General features: G+C 44.5%; 1 protein-coding gene across 7 annotated transcripts in view; it reads left to right on the top strand.

Annotated features, from left to right (window-relative positions):
• The window catches only part of KIAA0513 (KIAA0513 ortholog), a 45,700-nt gene extending 40,126 nt beyond the window's left edge, over nucleotides 1-5,574 (top strand). For all 7 annotated transcript variants that reach the window (XM_028740028.2, XM_028740034.2, XM_028740029.2 and 4 more), the window contains 3 exons: nucleotides 2,617-2,697; nucleotides 3,569-3,663; nucleotides 4,266-5,574. In XM_028740028.2, coding sequence (XP_028595861.2) covers nucleotides 2,617-2,697; nucleotides 3,569-3,663; nucleotides 4,266-4,315 — 226 coding nt within the window. In that variant the 3' untranslated portion in view covers nucleotides 4,316-5,574. The remainder of the gene's footprint in view (nucleotides 1-2,616; nucleotides 2,698-3,568; nucleotides 3,664-4,265) is intronic.
• The last annotated feature ends 9,151 nt before the right edge of the window (nucleotides 5,575-14,725 follow it).

The following is a 14,725-nucleotide window of genomic DNA, read 5'->3' as shown; positions in this document are numbered from 1 at the left end:
TGCTCAGTCAATGGGTCATCTGAAAGTGGTCCTTGAACTGCTGGCCTGAGAGATGACAGGCAGGGATTTCTCCTGTGCACCTCTGCCTTGCTCTGGCAAATGATCTGGGGAATTGCAAGGTGAGGGAGCCACCAAAGAAGCCACTGTGCCCTGAAAGGCCCCTGTGAGTCAGCTGATACTCCTTGACCCCTGTGAATGGATGACCAGCTAGGAGACTTGCCTTGGCTAAGCCAAAGAATGTCCTCTGCATTTGCCTTGCCTCAGCCTTGACCCTTGGCACATCTGTTTCCTGTGAGGATTGATTCAGGGATACACTCTTGAATTGCCTGCCAAGAAATCCCTCTGCCACTCTGTCTTCATATCCAGCATGACTCCACATTTTTAATTTCTCTTGTTTTCCTTTTATTTGCTGCTGCTGCTTCTCCTCCTCCCATTGACTTCCTTCTTCCTGTATTTCCCTGCCTCCCCTTTTCCTCCTCTTGACATATGGTCGGCTTCAGCCAACATCCTATTTTCCCTAAAAGGACAAGCATCTGAGGGCTGATCTGTGGTGAAATCAACCTCCTTATATTGTGCCTTTGTCAGGTGGGGGAGATGGTGTTTTCTAACACTTCCCTGCTCAAAAAGAATCCCTGCATTTAGAATGCGATTCTAGACCAGAATAGGCTTGATGGACTAGTTTTCTCCAGACCACTTTTTATTTTTATATTTTGATTGGGGGTGTTAAGAAGTGCCACTCCTCACCCCCCAAAAAGTTTACCATGTGATTTTACTGAAAATGTACCTCAACTTTCAGCACCCCCATTCTTGATCACTTTTAACGCATACTTACCCCATAGGGTTCAGTGAGAATTTTTGCGTTAACCTGGAGGCATGCATTCCCTTGATTCTTTTTAAGGATGCATAAGTGGAAATCTAGAATGGAAGGTCAGCAGTTACATAAGAGAGATTGCCATGTTTGAAACTCCCACATGAGCTGTGCACCCAGAGCTTAAGGAGCTGTGTTGGTTTAAGTGTGCATGAATAGACCTACTAGGACCAAACCAGCAGGAAACTTTCATTAAGGGAGAGACATGCAAGAGAGCCAGTGTGGTATGTTGGTTAGCGTGTTGGACTAGGATCTGGGGGACCAGGGTTCAAATCCCCTCTCGGTCATGAAGCCTGCTAGGTGACCTTCAGCCAGTCACTGCTTTGCAGCCTTAAGGGTGAGATATAAATGCAATAAAAGCAAATAAATTAAGGAGACATATGTGTACCTTTACTGAACTGGGCAGGGAGGGTCATACCCTAAAAATGAGACATTCGCATGTATAAAACAAACTCAGGGCCTTATCTTCTCAGAACTCTGGAACTGCCTGCTACCAGAAGTAGTAGTGACTTAGAATATTACTGAGTTTCAAGGGTTAGAAAAACCCATGGATCATTGTAAATGTGCCGTTAGGTACATCTCCGGCACTTCCTTAGCATATTACTGATAACTATACATTGTAGAGGCTGGGAAGCAGCTGATTGTAAAGTTAAGAACCCTCTGTTATTGCATTGTTGGAAAGTTCACCAAACAGTGCACCCATGTTAAGCAAAATTGCTTGCTTTGTGAATATAATGAAATTGGCTCAGAACACCTTAGTTTTGTGTTGTGTGGCTGTTCCATGTTTCTCTGCCTCTAAACAATTTTATTCTTGTCTGAAAATGGTATACTAGTGTGGCGGAATTTAAGCCTGGGTGACCTTTTTCTGAATCCAGTCCCGGCTCTGCTCCTGTTTTGCGGCCTTTGATGCTTTTGCAAAGCCTCAGTTGCCTCCTCTGTGAAATGGGGTTGGGATAGTCTGCTTTGTAGGTCTGTAATGAACAGTAACCCATAAGAAGGGTGCGAAACTTAGATGATAGCTCAATTTTTTGGTCAGGTTATACAGGTGGTGTTCGAACAGGCTTTTAGGAAAACATTCAGGTTTTACACGTTTACCTTCTGCCCCCCACCCACTTCACATCCCTTGCTATATGTTTGCCTACCTCCTTTGGAGATACTGACCAAATTGAATGTAGATTCTAAGGTCGGATATAGAGTGGCAATGATGGTCACAGATTTAACGACCAAGAGAAAGGCGTGCATTTGGCGATTTTAGGTTGTATCCAAGTACATTCTACCAAGAATAGACCCATTGAAATTTATTAAGTTAGTCATGTCCATTAATTTCAGTGGATCTACACTGAGTAAGATGGATGTTACATACAACCCTTTGGAAGAAGAAGAACCTAAATGAAACAGAAATGTAAGCACATAAGCAAAATGGAAACTTCAGAATGATTCCAGCTTTGGCCCAGCTTCCGTGATAAAAGCTGCTCTAATATATAATCTGAAGTTGGCAACAGGCGGCCCATATAACAAAACTGGCATACCAACAGCTGGCATATGGCCCACTCCTTCACTTCATCACACTAACCAATATGGAACGGGGGAGTGTGTCAAGAGCGTGTTACTGACATTCCCTGCATCCTTCCCTGCTCCCATCAATCCCTAAGGTTTTGGCAGGTTGTGTGTGTGTGTGTGTGTGTGTGTGTGTGTGTGTGTGTGTGTGTTCATTTTCCTGGTTACAGGATCTGTCCATATGTTTGCAGGGAGAAATGGTGTCACATGACCCAAGAGGAGCGAGACGATAGTCTGAGGTTTAATGAGAATATCACCTTTGGACAGTTGGGGTAAGCAAGAATGAAACTGGACTGCTTCTGCAAAAGAGCTTCTGTTTGTTTGTTTGTTTGTTTGTTTGTTTGTTTGTTTGTTTGTTTGTTTGCCTTCCTCCCAAAGGAGTTCAGAGCAGCAAACAACACATGATAAAAGCTTTTACTACTTACTATGCTTAAAATAAAAATGTAAATTACAATGGTGATCACAATAGATGATCTTTAGAAATCTATACTGCATGATGCACGAGAGAGAGAGAGATTTTTGTATAACGTATCAGTTACATTTATTTATATCCAGTAATTTGCAACCTCTTCACCTGTGAGTCCTAGGGCAGGATTTATAGAAACCTTCAAAGCATAATTAGCAGTCATGGAAAACTCTATTATACAAACAAGGAAGCAGCAATACAAACCACAAGCCTAATGTGTGGATATCAGGATGGGGGGAGGAGGCAGGGAAGGAGCCATACAGCTTTTGCGGGGGGGGGGGGAGCACACCTCTACAGCTGCTTTTTTGCTTGCGATGGCCCTACCTGCATGCAAAGTGTGCATGAAGGGGGCTTCAGTATTATTATTGTTGTTATTATTATTATTATTTAATCAGTTTTAAAAGGAATAGGCAGTTTATGCCCAAGGAAACTTAGCAGACACATAGGAAGCTGCTTCATACAAAGTGGGGCTATTTATCCATCAAGTCTCTGATTGGCAGCCGTAGCTCTGCAGGAGCCTCAGAGAGAGAGTCTTTTCCATCACCTTCTGTGACCTGAACTTTGTAACTTGAGATGCTGCCAGGAATTGCAACAGGGACCTTCTGTGGACAAAGCACATGTCCTAACAAAAGGCCATACCCCTTTCTCCCCCACCCCATTTCCTCTCCCTGCTGCAGTACTTTCACTCACAACATGTTGGCTTTTGGGCTGAACAAGAAGCTCTGCAACGACTTCTTGAAGAAGCAGGCAGTGATTGGCAACCTGGATGAAGGTAGGACCATGGGTGTGAGATTGCTGGTGGGGTTCCTTCTGCAAGGGTCACCTCCCAGGGGTCAAATGGGTGGTGGTGGAAGAAAATGAGGGCAACTCCAAGTTCAGGCCACTTGCTCTGCCTTAGACTTGAGTAGGGTGGGGGTTGCGGGAGAAGATGACCTAGAAGGGCTGCAAAATGTGAGGGATTCTTTGCAAAACAGAAATAGGCTATAGACATCACCCCAAAACATCAATTTGCAAATAACACAGAAATGAACTCTAAATTTGTGCTACATTTCCAGAAGCAGCTTTTACATTGTGTAAAAGCTAAAATATAATGCGGAAATTAACAAATAAGGGAAATGCTGGAAAAACAGAATAAGCTGCCTTGTGAATGCCACCTGAATCACACCCTCATTGTTATTTGCTTCACTTGCACATGGGTCTTAAACCCACAAGGAAAATGAAGAGTGTATCTTTCTTGGAGATGCTCTGCAAAAAGATGTTTGCATATAGTTGTTTGTCTTTTGTATTTTGATTATATGCCGAGCTAATTTTGCATACATGTACGTGTCTCTATCTGCGTATGTATATTGCATAATTTGTTTCTCTTGCTTACAGAGCAGTACAAGCTGCTTAGCGATCACATCGAACAAATGGCTGCAGAATAGCACCGTGACCTGCCTCCTGCATTCAGGAACTAATAGAGAAGAAGCCAGTGGGGATGCAAGGGTGGAAAAAAGCCTGTCTCTGAGACTACCTGCAATATAAAAGATGGGCTTTTCAAAAAAGCAAAAACTATACCCAACTGACACTGCGTTAAACCTGCATGATCGTCTTCTAACCACCTAGAGCTGCATCGCGCAGCCCGTTATAAACGTAGGAGCTCAGCAATCAAAGCTGCCTGCCCTCTTCTGCTGCCACCTCCCCATATGCCTTTTTCACCCGGATTGTGACTGAATGGAGACCTCTTGGGGGAATCTTCTGGGTATGAGGCAGAGTGCAAGTCAGCACGGGAGAGTCTAGCGTGCTCGTAAAGGAGGAAGGCTGAGCTTTGGAATAGCCTCTCCCCTCTCTGCTTTCTGCTGATGAATTTTTTTCTTTTAGCATCGAAAGTTTACAGAGCATAAAAGATAGGTGTGTGCGTGTGCAAGGGATGCAGAAATGGGTGGGTGGGAGGGAAGATAGACACCCTAGTTCCAATTATTACTCTAGAAGACCCCTAAAGTGAATACCAGGAGTTCTGTAGGCCGGGAGGCCAGATGCAAATCTTCTTGATGGGGGTTATTTTTAAGAAGATGGGCAGGAAATGGGTGGTTGGGTCAGTGATTCTGTATTAGGCTGGAACAGAAGGCCTAGATCCCCACCACCACCACCTTTACAGTTTTTACAAGTTCTTTCCTGCAGTATCTTTTGGTGCAGGTTGCTCTGATCCAGCAAGTAACGTTTTGCTAGGTGTTTTCTGTTTCCCTGGTAGCTGCTCCATCTGAAAGCGACTGAATGTTGCGTTCTGAGGCCAAAGGAAAGGACTGGACCCTGATTAAAATAATACACGAGGCTTGACCGGCAAGGGAAAGCAATTTGAAAGCCCACTACTTCAAATGGTCTGATAGATCTGCTTTCCTGAATGGTCAAGGGGAGGGAACATTCTGGTGTACGCAGCAGCATATCTGGCTGGGCTTTGAGCGTGAGCCTTTTGGAGTCTAGGTGTGATCAAAGCGAAGCCCACAGAAGGAAGCTGCCAATGCAGACTCTCTCCAGCTGCTCAAGTTTTTGTTAAATGAAAGATTATCAGCAGAGGTGGTAAATCTTCAGGGTAGCAAGCCTCTTCAGCTTCTGATTTTGAGAAGATTGCTCGGAGTCAGCTGTTGCAGCGTTTATGGAACTCCAACAACCTGTTCGCCATCTTTTAAAACAACACCAACCATGAGTCAATGTCTTTGTGTGATTCTTGCCAGTGATGTGGTCTTGGGGGTTGTGATTCTGTATCTCACCAAAATATCTGGGTTGCAACGATTGTTCAGAGGATTCAATGAGTTGCATTTTCAGTACTTGACCAATGTTCACAAGGTTACTTTGACACCAGTTTGTGGTGTTGAATGAGCCCAGACATGGCAAGGTTGTGTGAACATGCCATCGGATGCACTCTTCCACTATTTTCAAGAGCCAGCTTTGGGCACTGGTGCACTGAAGTCTAACAATCCTGAGCTAACAGTAGCTTATTATTCCTTGGTAAATCTGTTGTTTCTATATGGCTATTGGGATGCATCCACATCACTCACTTGTAAACCATTTCTGCTCTTTTGGCTTACACTGAGGAAGTTTGGGAGTTGTAGGTCTATTGAGAGAGTTTAGTCTTTTCTGTTACGAGACCTCTACCACCTTTTACAGGACTACAGTCCTGTATTGGTTTACGTTTCTGGTGTCAATGCATCCTCGGTTGCCTTGCTGAAAATTGCAGTGCATTGCTTCGGTGTTTTCCAGCAGCTAAAAGTCACCTAACTAAACTTCTGCAGATTTGGTTTTCAAGTCCCTGCAGTTTCCTTTGAGTCCAGGAGAGGGTGCCAGGGAGCAGGTTTTGGGACAGATTTCTTTCTTTTTCATGTTTCGTTTTGTTTCATTCTTTGCCAGGGGCTGATGGGAGTTGTAGTTCCATGCCGGCTACCCTTGATGGAACCTTAAAGGGCAGGGCAGATACAGAACTTCTAGGATGGCATATTAAATGTAGCTGTATAACCACTCTGTGTGTAGCTTTCTTAACACTGCAGTTCATTATGTCTGCAGTGTAATCTTTCCTACCAAACATGAGATTTAAAAGATTTGACACCCAAGAAAGGAAAATATACTCTTTTCTTCCTTTTGGATTGTGGTGTTTTCTAACTCGCAGTACTGAAAAGAAGAAAGCGGCACTTGGCAGAGAGGACAAAATTTTCTGTGTTCCACCTCCTGCCTCTTCTGCTGCCATCCGGCCCATGATGCAACCAACATTTTTGGGTGCCAAACAAGGCTTTTGATGCCAGTGCCTAATGGGATGGACTATGCTTTGACCCTGCACTTGCTATATCTCAGATGGGCCTTCTCTAATGCAATGGTATTTGAAGGCATCCAGTAAGTGATACATGACCTTAATTTAGCAAATACCACATTATCACATTCCAACTGCATTCGGTCCTTTTGCCATATCATCCTAAGTAACTTTGTGGTTGTTTTTTTTTAAAAATGTAGGCTTCAAAGCTAAAAATGCACCTTGATAACGGGTAGCCAACATGATGCTTTGCAAATGTTGGACTCCAGCTCTCATCCACGTCAGCCATCACCATGGCAAGTGGTCCAGAATGATGGGAGTTGCAGCCCAACACCTGCAGGGCTCCTCAGTGGCCACGTTTGCTGTATACTCATTCTGCCACATCTTAGTTTTTGAATGTATTGATCCAGTGAGTAAAGACTCCCGCATCTGGAAGGACCTCTGCTGACTTGAATGTCCACAATGCCTGTGGTGAGGCTGTTTCCTTCTCCTCCTCCTCCTCTTGCTTGTTAAAGTTTTCCTCCATTTTGCCTATGGTGAAAAGTTGGTGTGGCTCTTCCACCACAAGCTGGCTTCTGATTGGTGGATACAGTTGAAAGCATTCAAGAAGCATGTTGAGCAATAACATTCCAGGTGTGGCTGCCTGTTGCTTCACCTTGATTGCTTCCCAATGAGCAAAACCCCGCAGTAGTGTAATTTTCTCCCTTTGCAGATAGGACAAGTGAGAATCGACTCTCTTGGACAATTGGCCTGTGTTTTACGGTGGCTTTTGCCTGGGTTTCTTCCTGACTGCTAAACGGACGTTAAGGCCACATTGAGGGAAACACTGTTCATCTGTCCACCTAGTGAAGACTGCAGAACCATGTTAATCTTTTTCTATGCATATCGTCATGTGGCATTTATACTTCAATCCTTCAGGGCGCTTGTACAAAAGTGCTACTGTGAATCTTAGACCCCACCCCCGCATTATGCTGTTGAATTTGGACTCTGTGGATGTAGGGGAGAGAAGCACCGAGCTAAATGGAAACTGGAACCACAACCTTTGTTCCAAGGTGGGTAACTGGTGTGAACGCTGTGTATATGAAGCTGGGGCATTTCCTGCATGGACCGCCAGATTAGAGATGATAGCTGAGTCAAAACAGCTTTTGCTGTTATGGAAGTGAAGGGATAGGGCTTGAGGGTTTTTTCCATTGTACTTCCAATGAGAAGTGATTTTATTGTCTGGCATTGAAAGAGGGACATCTCAGCAACAACAGACCTGTTGTCCTTTTCCCGCTGCTAAAGTTTCGTTAATAATGTGAAACTCCAAGGGGGGCGTCTTTCCTCTCTTTGTATGTCTCTTGCCTTGTCCGCTCCCACCCCGAGTACAGCTCTGATGATTCTCATCCAGCGCTAGAAATATCTAGCTGTGTAGGCTCTTTTTGTTAAGCAATCTCTAGAAGCCTCATATAATATCGATGTAAACGGACCATTTCAGTGTCTCATTTCCATATAGCTAATTGTGAGATTCATTGGGAGTTCAAAATTCTGTATTTGACTTGTTTGACATATATATAGATACATATATATATGATGAGATATATTCACCCAAGTTCTCTTGTTTTGTATTTAAAGTGCTGCCATGTTCTGATGTGTTGGGTACAACTGTTGTACTGACTGACATGTTGTACTGCGATTGTGCAATTTAGTATCCTTTGTGGAATACTGCTGTTTTTAAACTCATGTATTGAAAGCATTTCAAGTCCTGGTTATGAATGGATTGGGGAAGTGAAATAAAACTTGTTTGTTTTTTTTAAACCCCTACACTGAATTCTGTCTTTTTCATAACCAGCACATGCATTTTATTCCAGATCTATTTTGGCTTGCTGGGGAAGGAGGAATAGGTCAACTTCACTTCTCTCTTTCATTTCTTCAGTCTTAAATTCAATTTACACCATTCCTGTCCTCTGTTTGCTTTTTTAAAAAAAAAAATCACACAAAAATTTTGTATGCATTTTCATGTCTGTTTCTCCCAATACACACATTTCTTTACACGGTTTTACCTAATCTGCACATTTCCCCAAGCAATTCCCTCTTGTGTAATGCTGCTTTGTATGCTATCTCTGCTAGTATATGCATTTCCCCATAATATACCGTACATACTTTTCCCTTTTTTTGTGGGAGAACTGCATCATAAAATTCAAAGATGTGTGTTTGAAAGGACAGTTGTGTTTTGGTGTGCATTTTGGTTTGGGAAATATGAGGCAGGTAAGTTCACATTAAAATATGAACAATTGGATTTCTTTTCACTCTCTTAAGAATCTCCTCTTCTGTAGAAAAGGGGTGTGTGTTTTATTATGACCTAATTGGGGGTGGCATTAGTACCTTCTACAGGAGCTGCATCTAGCTGAGTGCTTACACCACACTAGCCAAAATGACACACACACACACACACACACCAGTTATGTTTGGACTCCGTAACTCCCATCAGCATCAACCAACATGACCGATCTGCTGCGAATCACCCAGAGATCTACCAGTATATCCTGATCTAATTTCTGCCCTACCATGACCTAACTGACATAATAACCAGGTGGAGTGGCCACTGAACAAGAAAGGATCTAGGAGAAGAGGTGCCAAATCGCCATTGGTTCAACAGATGCAATGGAGTTACCAGGATTGCTCTGTCAGACCTTTCCCAGCATTCTGTCAAGTTGGAACAACTGCTAACAGAGACAGTAAAATAAAAATTATAGTCATTTTTTAAAAACAAACAAACATTGGCAATGTTTGAAATGGGAAACGTAATTTAGGCATTGTACACCTCTTTATTTAGTGCTATTTTCTCCACCCCAGAGTGTTTCCAGATGGAGACTTAATGTGCAAATAGATCACAGAGATTGCAGGTAAGTAAATGGAAATACTGTACGTGGTTTGTTTGTTTTTACTTACTTGATTTTTCTGGGGAAAGAGTAAATCCAGATTAAATTTGGGGGGAGGGGAGAGTGGGCTGGCATTTTCATGCCATTTTGCAGTGGCATTTCTGTAGTATGGCATTTTAGATTGCAGGGATTGCTAAGCTACAACAACTACATGAGGAGCACCCAACACACAATAAATAGCTGTCTGGAAGCACCCTAAGATAGCCTTAAAGACATTGGATCCAACCCCAAAATATTGTCTGGAAACAATCACATACCGGCAAATTAATGTTGTGTAGTTAACAATAATTTGGCACTCTTGTGCAAAAGCCTATTTTCCCTCTGCTCTATAAAAAAATTTTTTTGTGATAAGGAAAGTGATGCAGAATTGCACCGAAAAGTATGGACTCACCCTTTGTTGCAATATCCTCCAAATGTCTGCAAATAAGCCAGAAGGAATACTCAATAAATAGGTGACATTATCTAACATTCAAGATGAATGTTCAGTAAACATGTTGTTCGGAAGTGATCTTGGAGTTATCCAAAGGTATCTTCTTTCTGCTGTTTGGTTGTACAGTACAGACAAAAAGTTCTTCACACAGCTCATAATTAATCTATGGAACAGGAGGCAGTGATGTCTACCAACCTACATGGCTTTACAAGAGGACTGGACAAATTCATTGAGGAGAGGGCTATTGAAGGCTACTAGCCATGATGGCTTTGTTCTTTCTTTGTTATTGAAGGCAGTAACGCTTTTGAATAACAGTTGTCGGAAGCCACGGGAAAGGAGAGTGTTCTTGTGGTTGGGTCCTGCCTGTGGTTTTCCCACGGGCATCTGGTTGGCTGCTGTGAGAACAGGATGCTAGACTAGATGGGCCATCAGCCTGGTCCAGGAGGCCCTTCTTACATTCAACCTCAGGAATCCCAGCCGCTTCTCTTAGATAGATAGATAGATAGATAGATAATATTTATTACGGCCATAGGCCCATACAGGTAAAAACAACACATAAGTGACAGCTTGTGCCTTGGGGAAAAGAAAAAACAGTCGCTAAAATACCACTATAACAATAAATACTATAAGATGGAAAGGCATGCTACGCCTTAATTAGCTTGTAGCGCTCCTTGGCGTCGCTTTTGGGAGAGGACAGCGACCAGGAACCTAGCCACTTTCAGGGTCGTGTGGGAATCCTTATCCTGCAAGATTTGGGCAAGGTGGAATTTTGGTGGGGTACCCTCTAGTTTCTGTATGATTGATCCCAACAAATTTGCCCGTGGCACATTGAACAGAGGGCAAGTGAACATAATGTGCTGGAGCGACTCCGGCGTCACCTTATCACATTCGCACGTGGCGGGGACTTGGCCCTTTGAGAATCTATGTCTCAGGACATTGGAGGGGAAAACGTTGAACCTCGCTTTGGTGAAGGCCAGTCTATGGGCAACAGTCGAAAGGGAGGAGAGGTATGATGGAACGCAATAAGTTAAAGTGATACCAATGTTCTGGGGCGAACAAACACCTCCCCCCAGCGTATAATTTTGCTGCAAGTCGATGTCATCCAGTCTTTGACGGATCAGTCTTTGAGCAGTAATTTGATCTAGTTTTAGGGAATCTGAGGGAGAGATTCCATAGCTCAGGAGTTTGGCATGAATTTTACTAGTCCAAAGGCTGGAGAATTCATCTCGCCATAAGCATTGGACAAGGTAATGATTTGGTAATCTATGCCACAATGATAACCAGTAATTGAAGACTTGCTTCCACAGGCAAGTTTCTAAGGATGCGATCTTCAATTCTAGTCGCATGGCTGCGTTGCTTACGCACAGGGGGAGCATTAGGAGCCGGCGTAGGAATTGGTTTTGCAGAGTCTCAAGGGGAGCAAGATCTGTCATCACGGCCCAGAGCGGGGCAGCATAAGCAAGCACTGCAACCACTTTTGCCTTGAACACCTTTAGGGCCGAGGGAACATGCAGAGCTCCGTCCGAAAAGAAAAATCGGAGGAGCGCATATGACAGGGTTTTGGCCTTGTTAAGTAGTTGTTGAATTTGAGCTTTCCATCCCAAGTTGTATTGAAAAATAACTCCTAGATATTGAAATTTTAGGACTTGCTCTATTTTTGCTCCACCAAGCTTCCATTTGTATAATCTCCGGCTTCTGGAGAAAATCAGAATCTTGGACTTAGCATGGTTGATGGTTAATTGGTTGAGTTGGCAATACGTGGCAAAGATCTTCAGAGCTCTGGTTAGTCCAACACGTGTATAAGATAGAATTACCGCGTCGTCCGCATATAAAAGGAGTGGGCAGCGGTAATCCGCTAGTCTAGGCGCGTGTGTACTTGGAGATGAGTTAACTAGGGGTGCTCGCATGTCGCTGATGAAAAGGTTGAATAGGCAGGGAGCCAATATACATCCTTGGCGCACTCCCTTGTTTATTGGTATCGAATTTGTGAGGTCGCCCGCAGGAGTAAGTCTCACTCTGGCAAGGGTACCTTCGTGGAGCTGACTTATGAGCCATAAGAGTCTTCTATCAATGCCCTGTTTCGCAAGTTTCTCCCAAAGAATATTTCTAGGAACGTTGTCAAAGGCTGCCTTTAGATCTAAGAAGGCAGCACAGAGGTTGCCCCGGTGAGGGGAGGAGTACTTCCGTGCCAGATGATAAAGAATTATTGCATGATCTGTTGTAGAACGTTTAGTTCTGAACCCTGCTTGTTCGTGGCCAATCTGGTTAGTCTCTTCTACCCATCGCAATAATTTAGTCAGCAAAAAGCTGGCATAAATTTTCCCTATGATCGAAAGGAGGCTGATGTTGCGGTAGTTTTCCGGCTCCGTTGGAGAACCTTTTTTATGAATTGGTACTATAATGGCCTCCTTCCATATTTTGGGGATGAGACCGGAAGCGTTGATTGCATCGAAGGTTTTGGCCAAGATGCCGGCCCACCATTTTGGGTGTAGTTTGATGGCTTCAGCAGGGATCAAGTCGGGCCCAGGGGCTTTGCCCGGTTTCAGCTGAGCTATTAGCTTGGCTATTTCATCAGGATCGGTGGGAGGCCAAATAGGTAGGTGGGTAAACAGATGCATCAGATGGTCGGAGGGAGCATCTGCCTGTGAGAAGCATTTCTTCAGGAACACTTCCCATGTCGGTGCAGAGATGACTGCCCTTGGGTATTTCCTCACCCTTCTGTTAATCAAAGACCAGAATTCCCTGGACCTGTGTGGTTTTGAAGCAGTAATCAAAGCCTGCCAACGATTATGTTGCCACTCACGCTTGGCAGTTTTCTGCGTGCGTTTGTAGACTTGCTTGGCTTGGGCATAACTAGCTGGCAGAGTAGATGCATCGGAGGTCTTATATACATTATATATAGCACGGAGGCGCTGTCTTGCTTGTTTGCACTGAGAATTATACCAGGGGGCACCGTGAGTATACTCGATTCGATTTAAATTTTTGGGTGGTAACCTAAAGAAGGACGTAAGATCAGTCGTATGATGGTGGAAGCGCTTCAGCACTATGCTATGCTCGTCTGAGGCGGAGCCTATGTTGGAATGGGGCCCGAGGATTTCTTTTTGAAAGAATTCCTGGTACCTTTGAGCCTGGGTCTCCGACCATTTGATTCCTCTTACTTGGAGAGATTCGTTGGTTACCATCTGGGTCGCATGTCTATGAGCCTCCGGCTGCCAGTTCAGGGAAAGCTTAGCTACAAGGGGAAGATGATCACTAAATTGTACATTCTCGATCTTAAAAGTGGAAATACACTTAAGTAGATCCCTAGAGACCAACAGGTAATCGAGGACGCTGTTTGATTTAACGCTCAGGTGAGTGAAATCCCCTGGAATATCAGGGAGGCATGTGCCATTTAAGGGCACCAAATTCAAACGGATGGCCATTTGATAGAGGAGTACCCCAGCCTCATTTGCTCTGTGGTCTTTAGAAGTTCTCCTCATGATATGTTCCAGGTCGTAATTATCAAGATTTGGGGTAACCCACCATTTGGCTTTGGTCAGCGAGTCCCAGTTTGCTGCTGTGCGGGCATTAAAATCGCCACCAATAATGGCCGGGGTGTTAGGGAACTTAACATAGCATGAGAGCAAATGCTCTTCTAGCGAGCCCCATTTAGAGCCCAGTTCGAGGGAAGAACCCCCAGGTGGCAAGTAAACATTTGTAACTAGGAGCGAGATCTTTTCCCCCGTAATCAGCCCGGTAAGGGCATAGGGAGGCAAGGCCTGTACTAGAGTAATTTAGAATGTAGGTTGAGGGAGATGCCTATTATTAGGCCCCCTTTAGGGCGGCCTCCTTTCAGGGAGGGGCAGGCAGGGAGTTCTAGCAGCTCAAAGCCATTTAGGACAATTTTCTCTACTTCCCACGATTCTTGGAACAAGATGATATGAAACAGGTTAATAAACTCCAAGAATTCTGGCTCATGTTTTTTTCCCCTCCAGCCCGCGATGTTCCAGCTGAGGACTGATAGGGGGGAGTTCCTGTTGTGTTCAATTCGCTGTCAATTCAGGGAGAGAAGTGAGTCCTTTGGAGGCAGGGCAGACCCCACAAAAAAGTCAGTTATTTTACTTTGCATGGCAGGCACCTGCTGGAGGTGCCTAATCTTGAAGTTGGTAGTGAGGTGTTCAGACTGGGGCGACAGAACGGGTCTCCCGCTGGCTGGCCCAAGGGTGGACACTTCAGTGGGAGGCTCCACAGAATTTGCTGGGACTGCCCCACCGCGAGGTCTAAAGGTCGCCGATGAAACCATTTGATTTATATGTCCGGCCGGGTCTTCAGTCCAATCCGGGTCATTTTTTGATGTAAGTGGAACACTCCCCTGACCTGATGCTAGCGAAGGTACTGGGGATGCTTGACGTACAGGTACTGTTTGTATGTCGGGTCTATGCCGCTCAGGGGAATATGAGGACTCCAGTTCCGGCATTGATGGATTGGATGGTAAGGAATTGTTTTGGTGGAAAGGACTCTGAGTTACACTCTTCGGCGGGGGACTCTTGGGGGGCGAGTCAAAATTTATCAAGAGTTGGGATGAGAGGCCAACTTGTGAGGCAGAACCTGGGTCTGCCAAGCGTCGGTGGGATTTGCCCACAAGTGGGGGAGGCATGGGTTTAGGAGCTGGACTGAGGTATGGAAGACTTCCTACTTCCTTAAAACACGACTCCGAAAAGCTGGC

This window comes from Podarcis muralis, chromosome 7 (genome assembly GCF_964188315.1).
Source record: "Podarcis muralis chromosome 7, rPodMur119.hap1.1, whole genome shotgun sequence".
NCBI classification, from domain to species: Eukaryota; Metazoa; Chordata; class Lepidosauria; order Squamata; family Lacertidae; genus Podarcis; species Podarcis muralis.
Note: the sequence above shows the minus strand (reverse complement) of the source record. Positions and strands in the feature narration are given on the sequence as shown.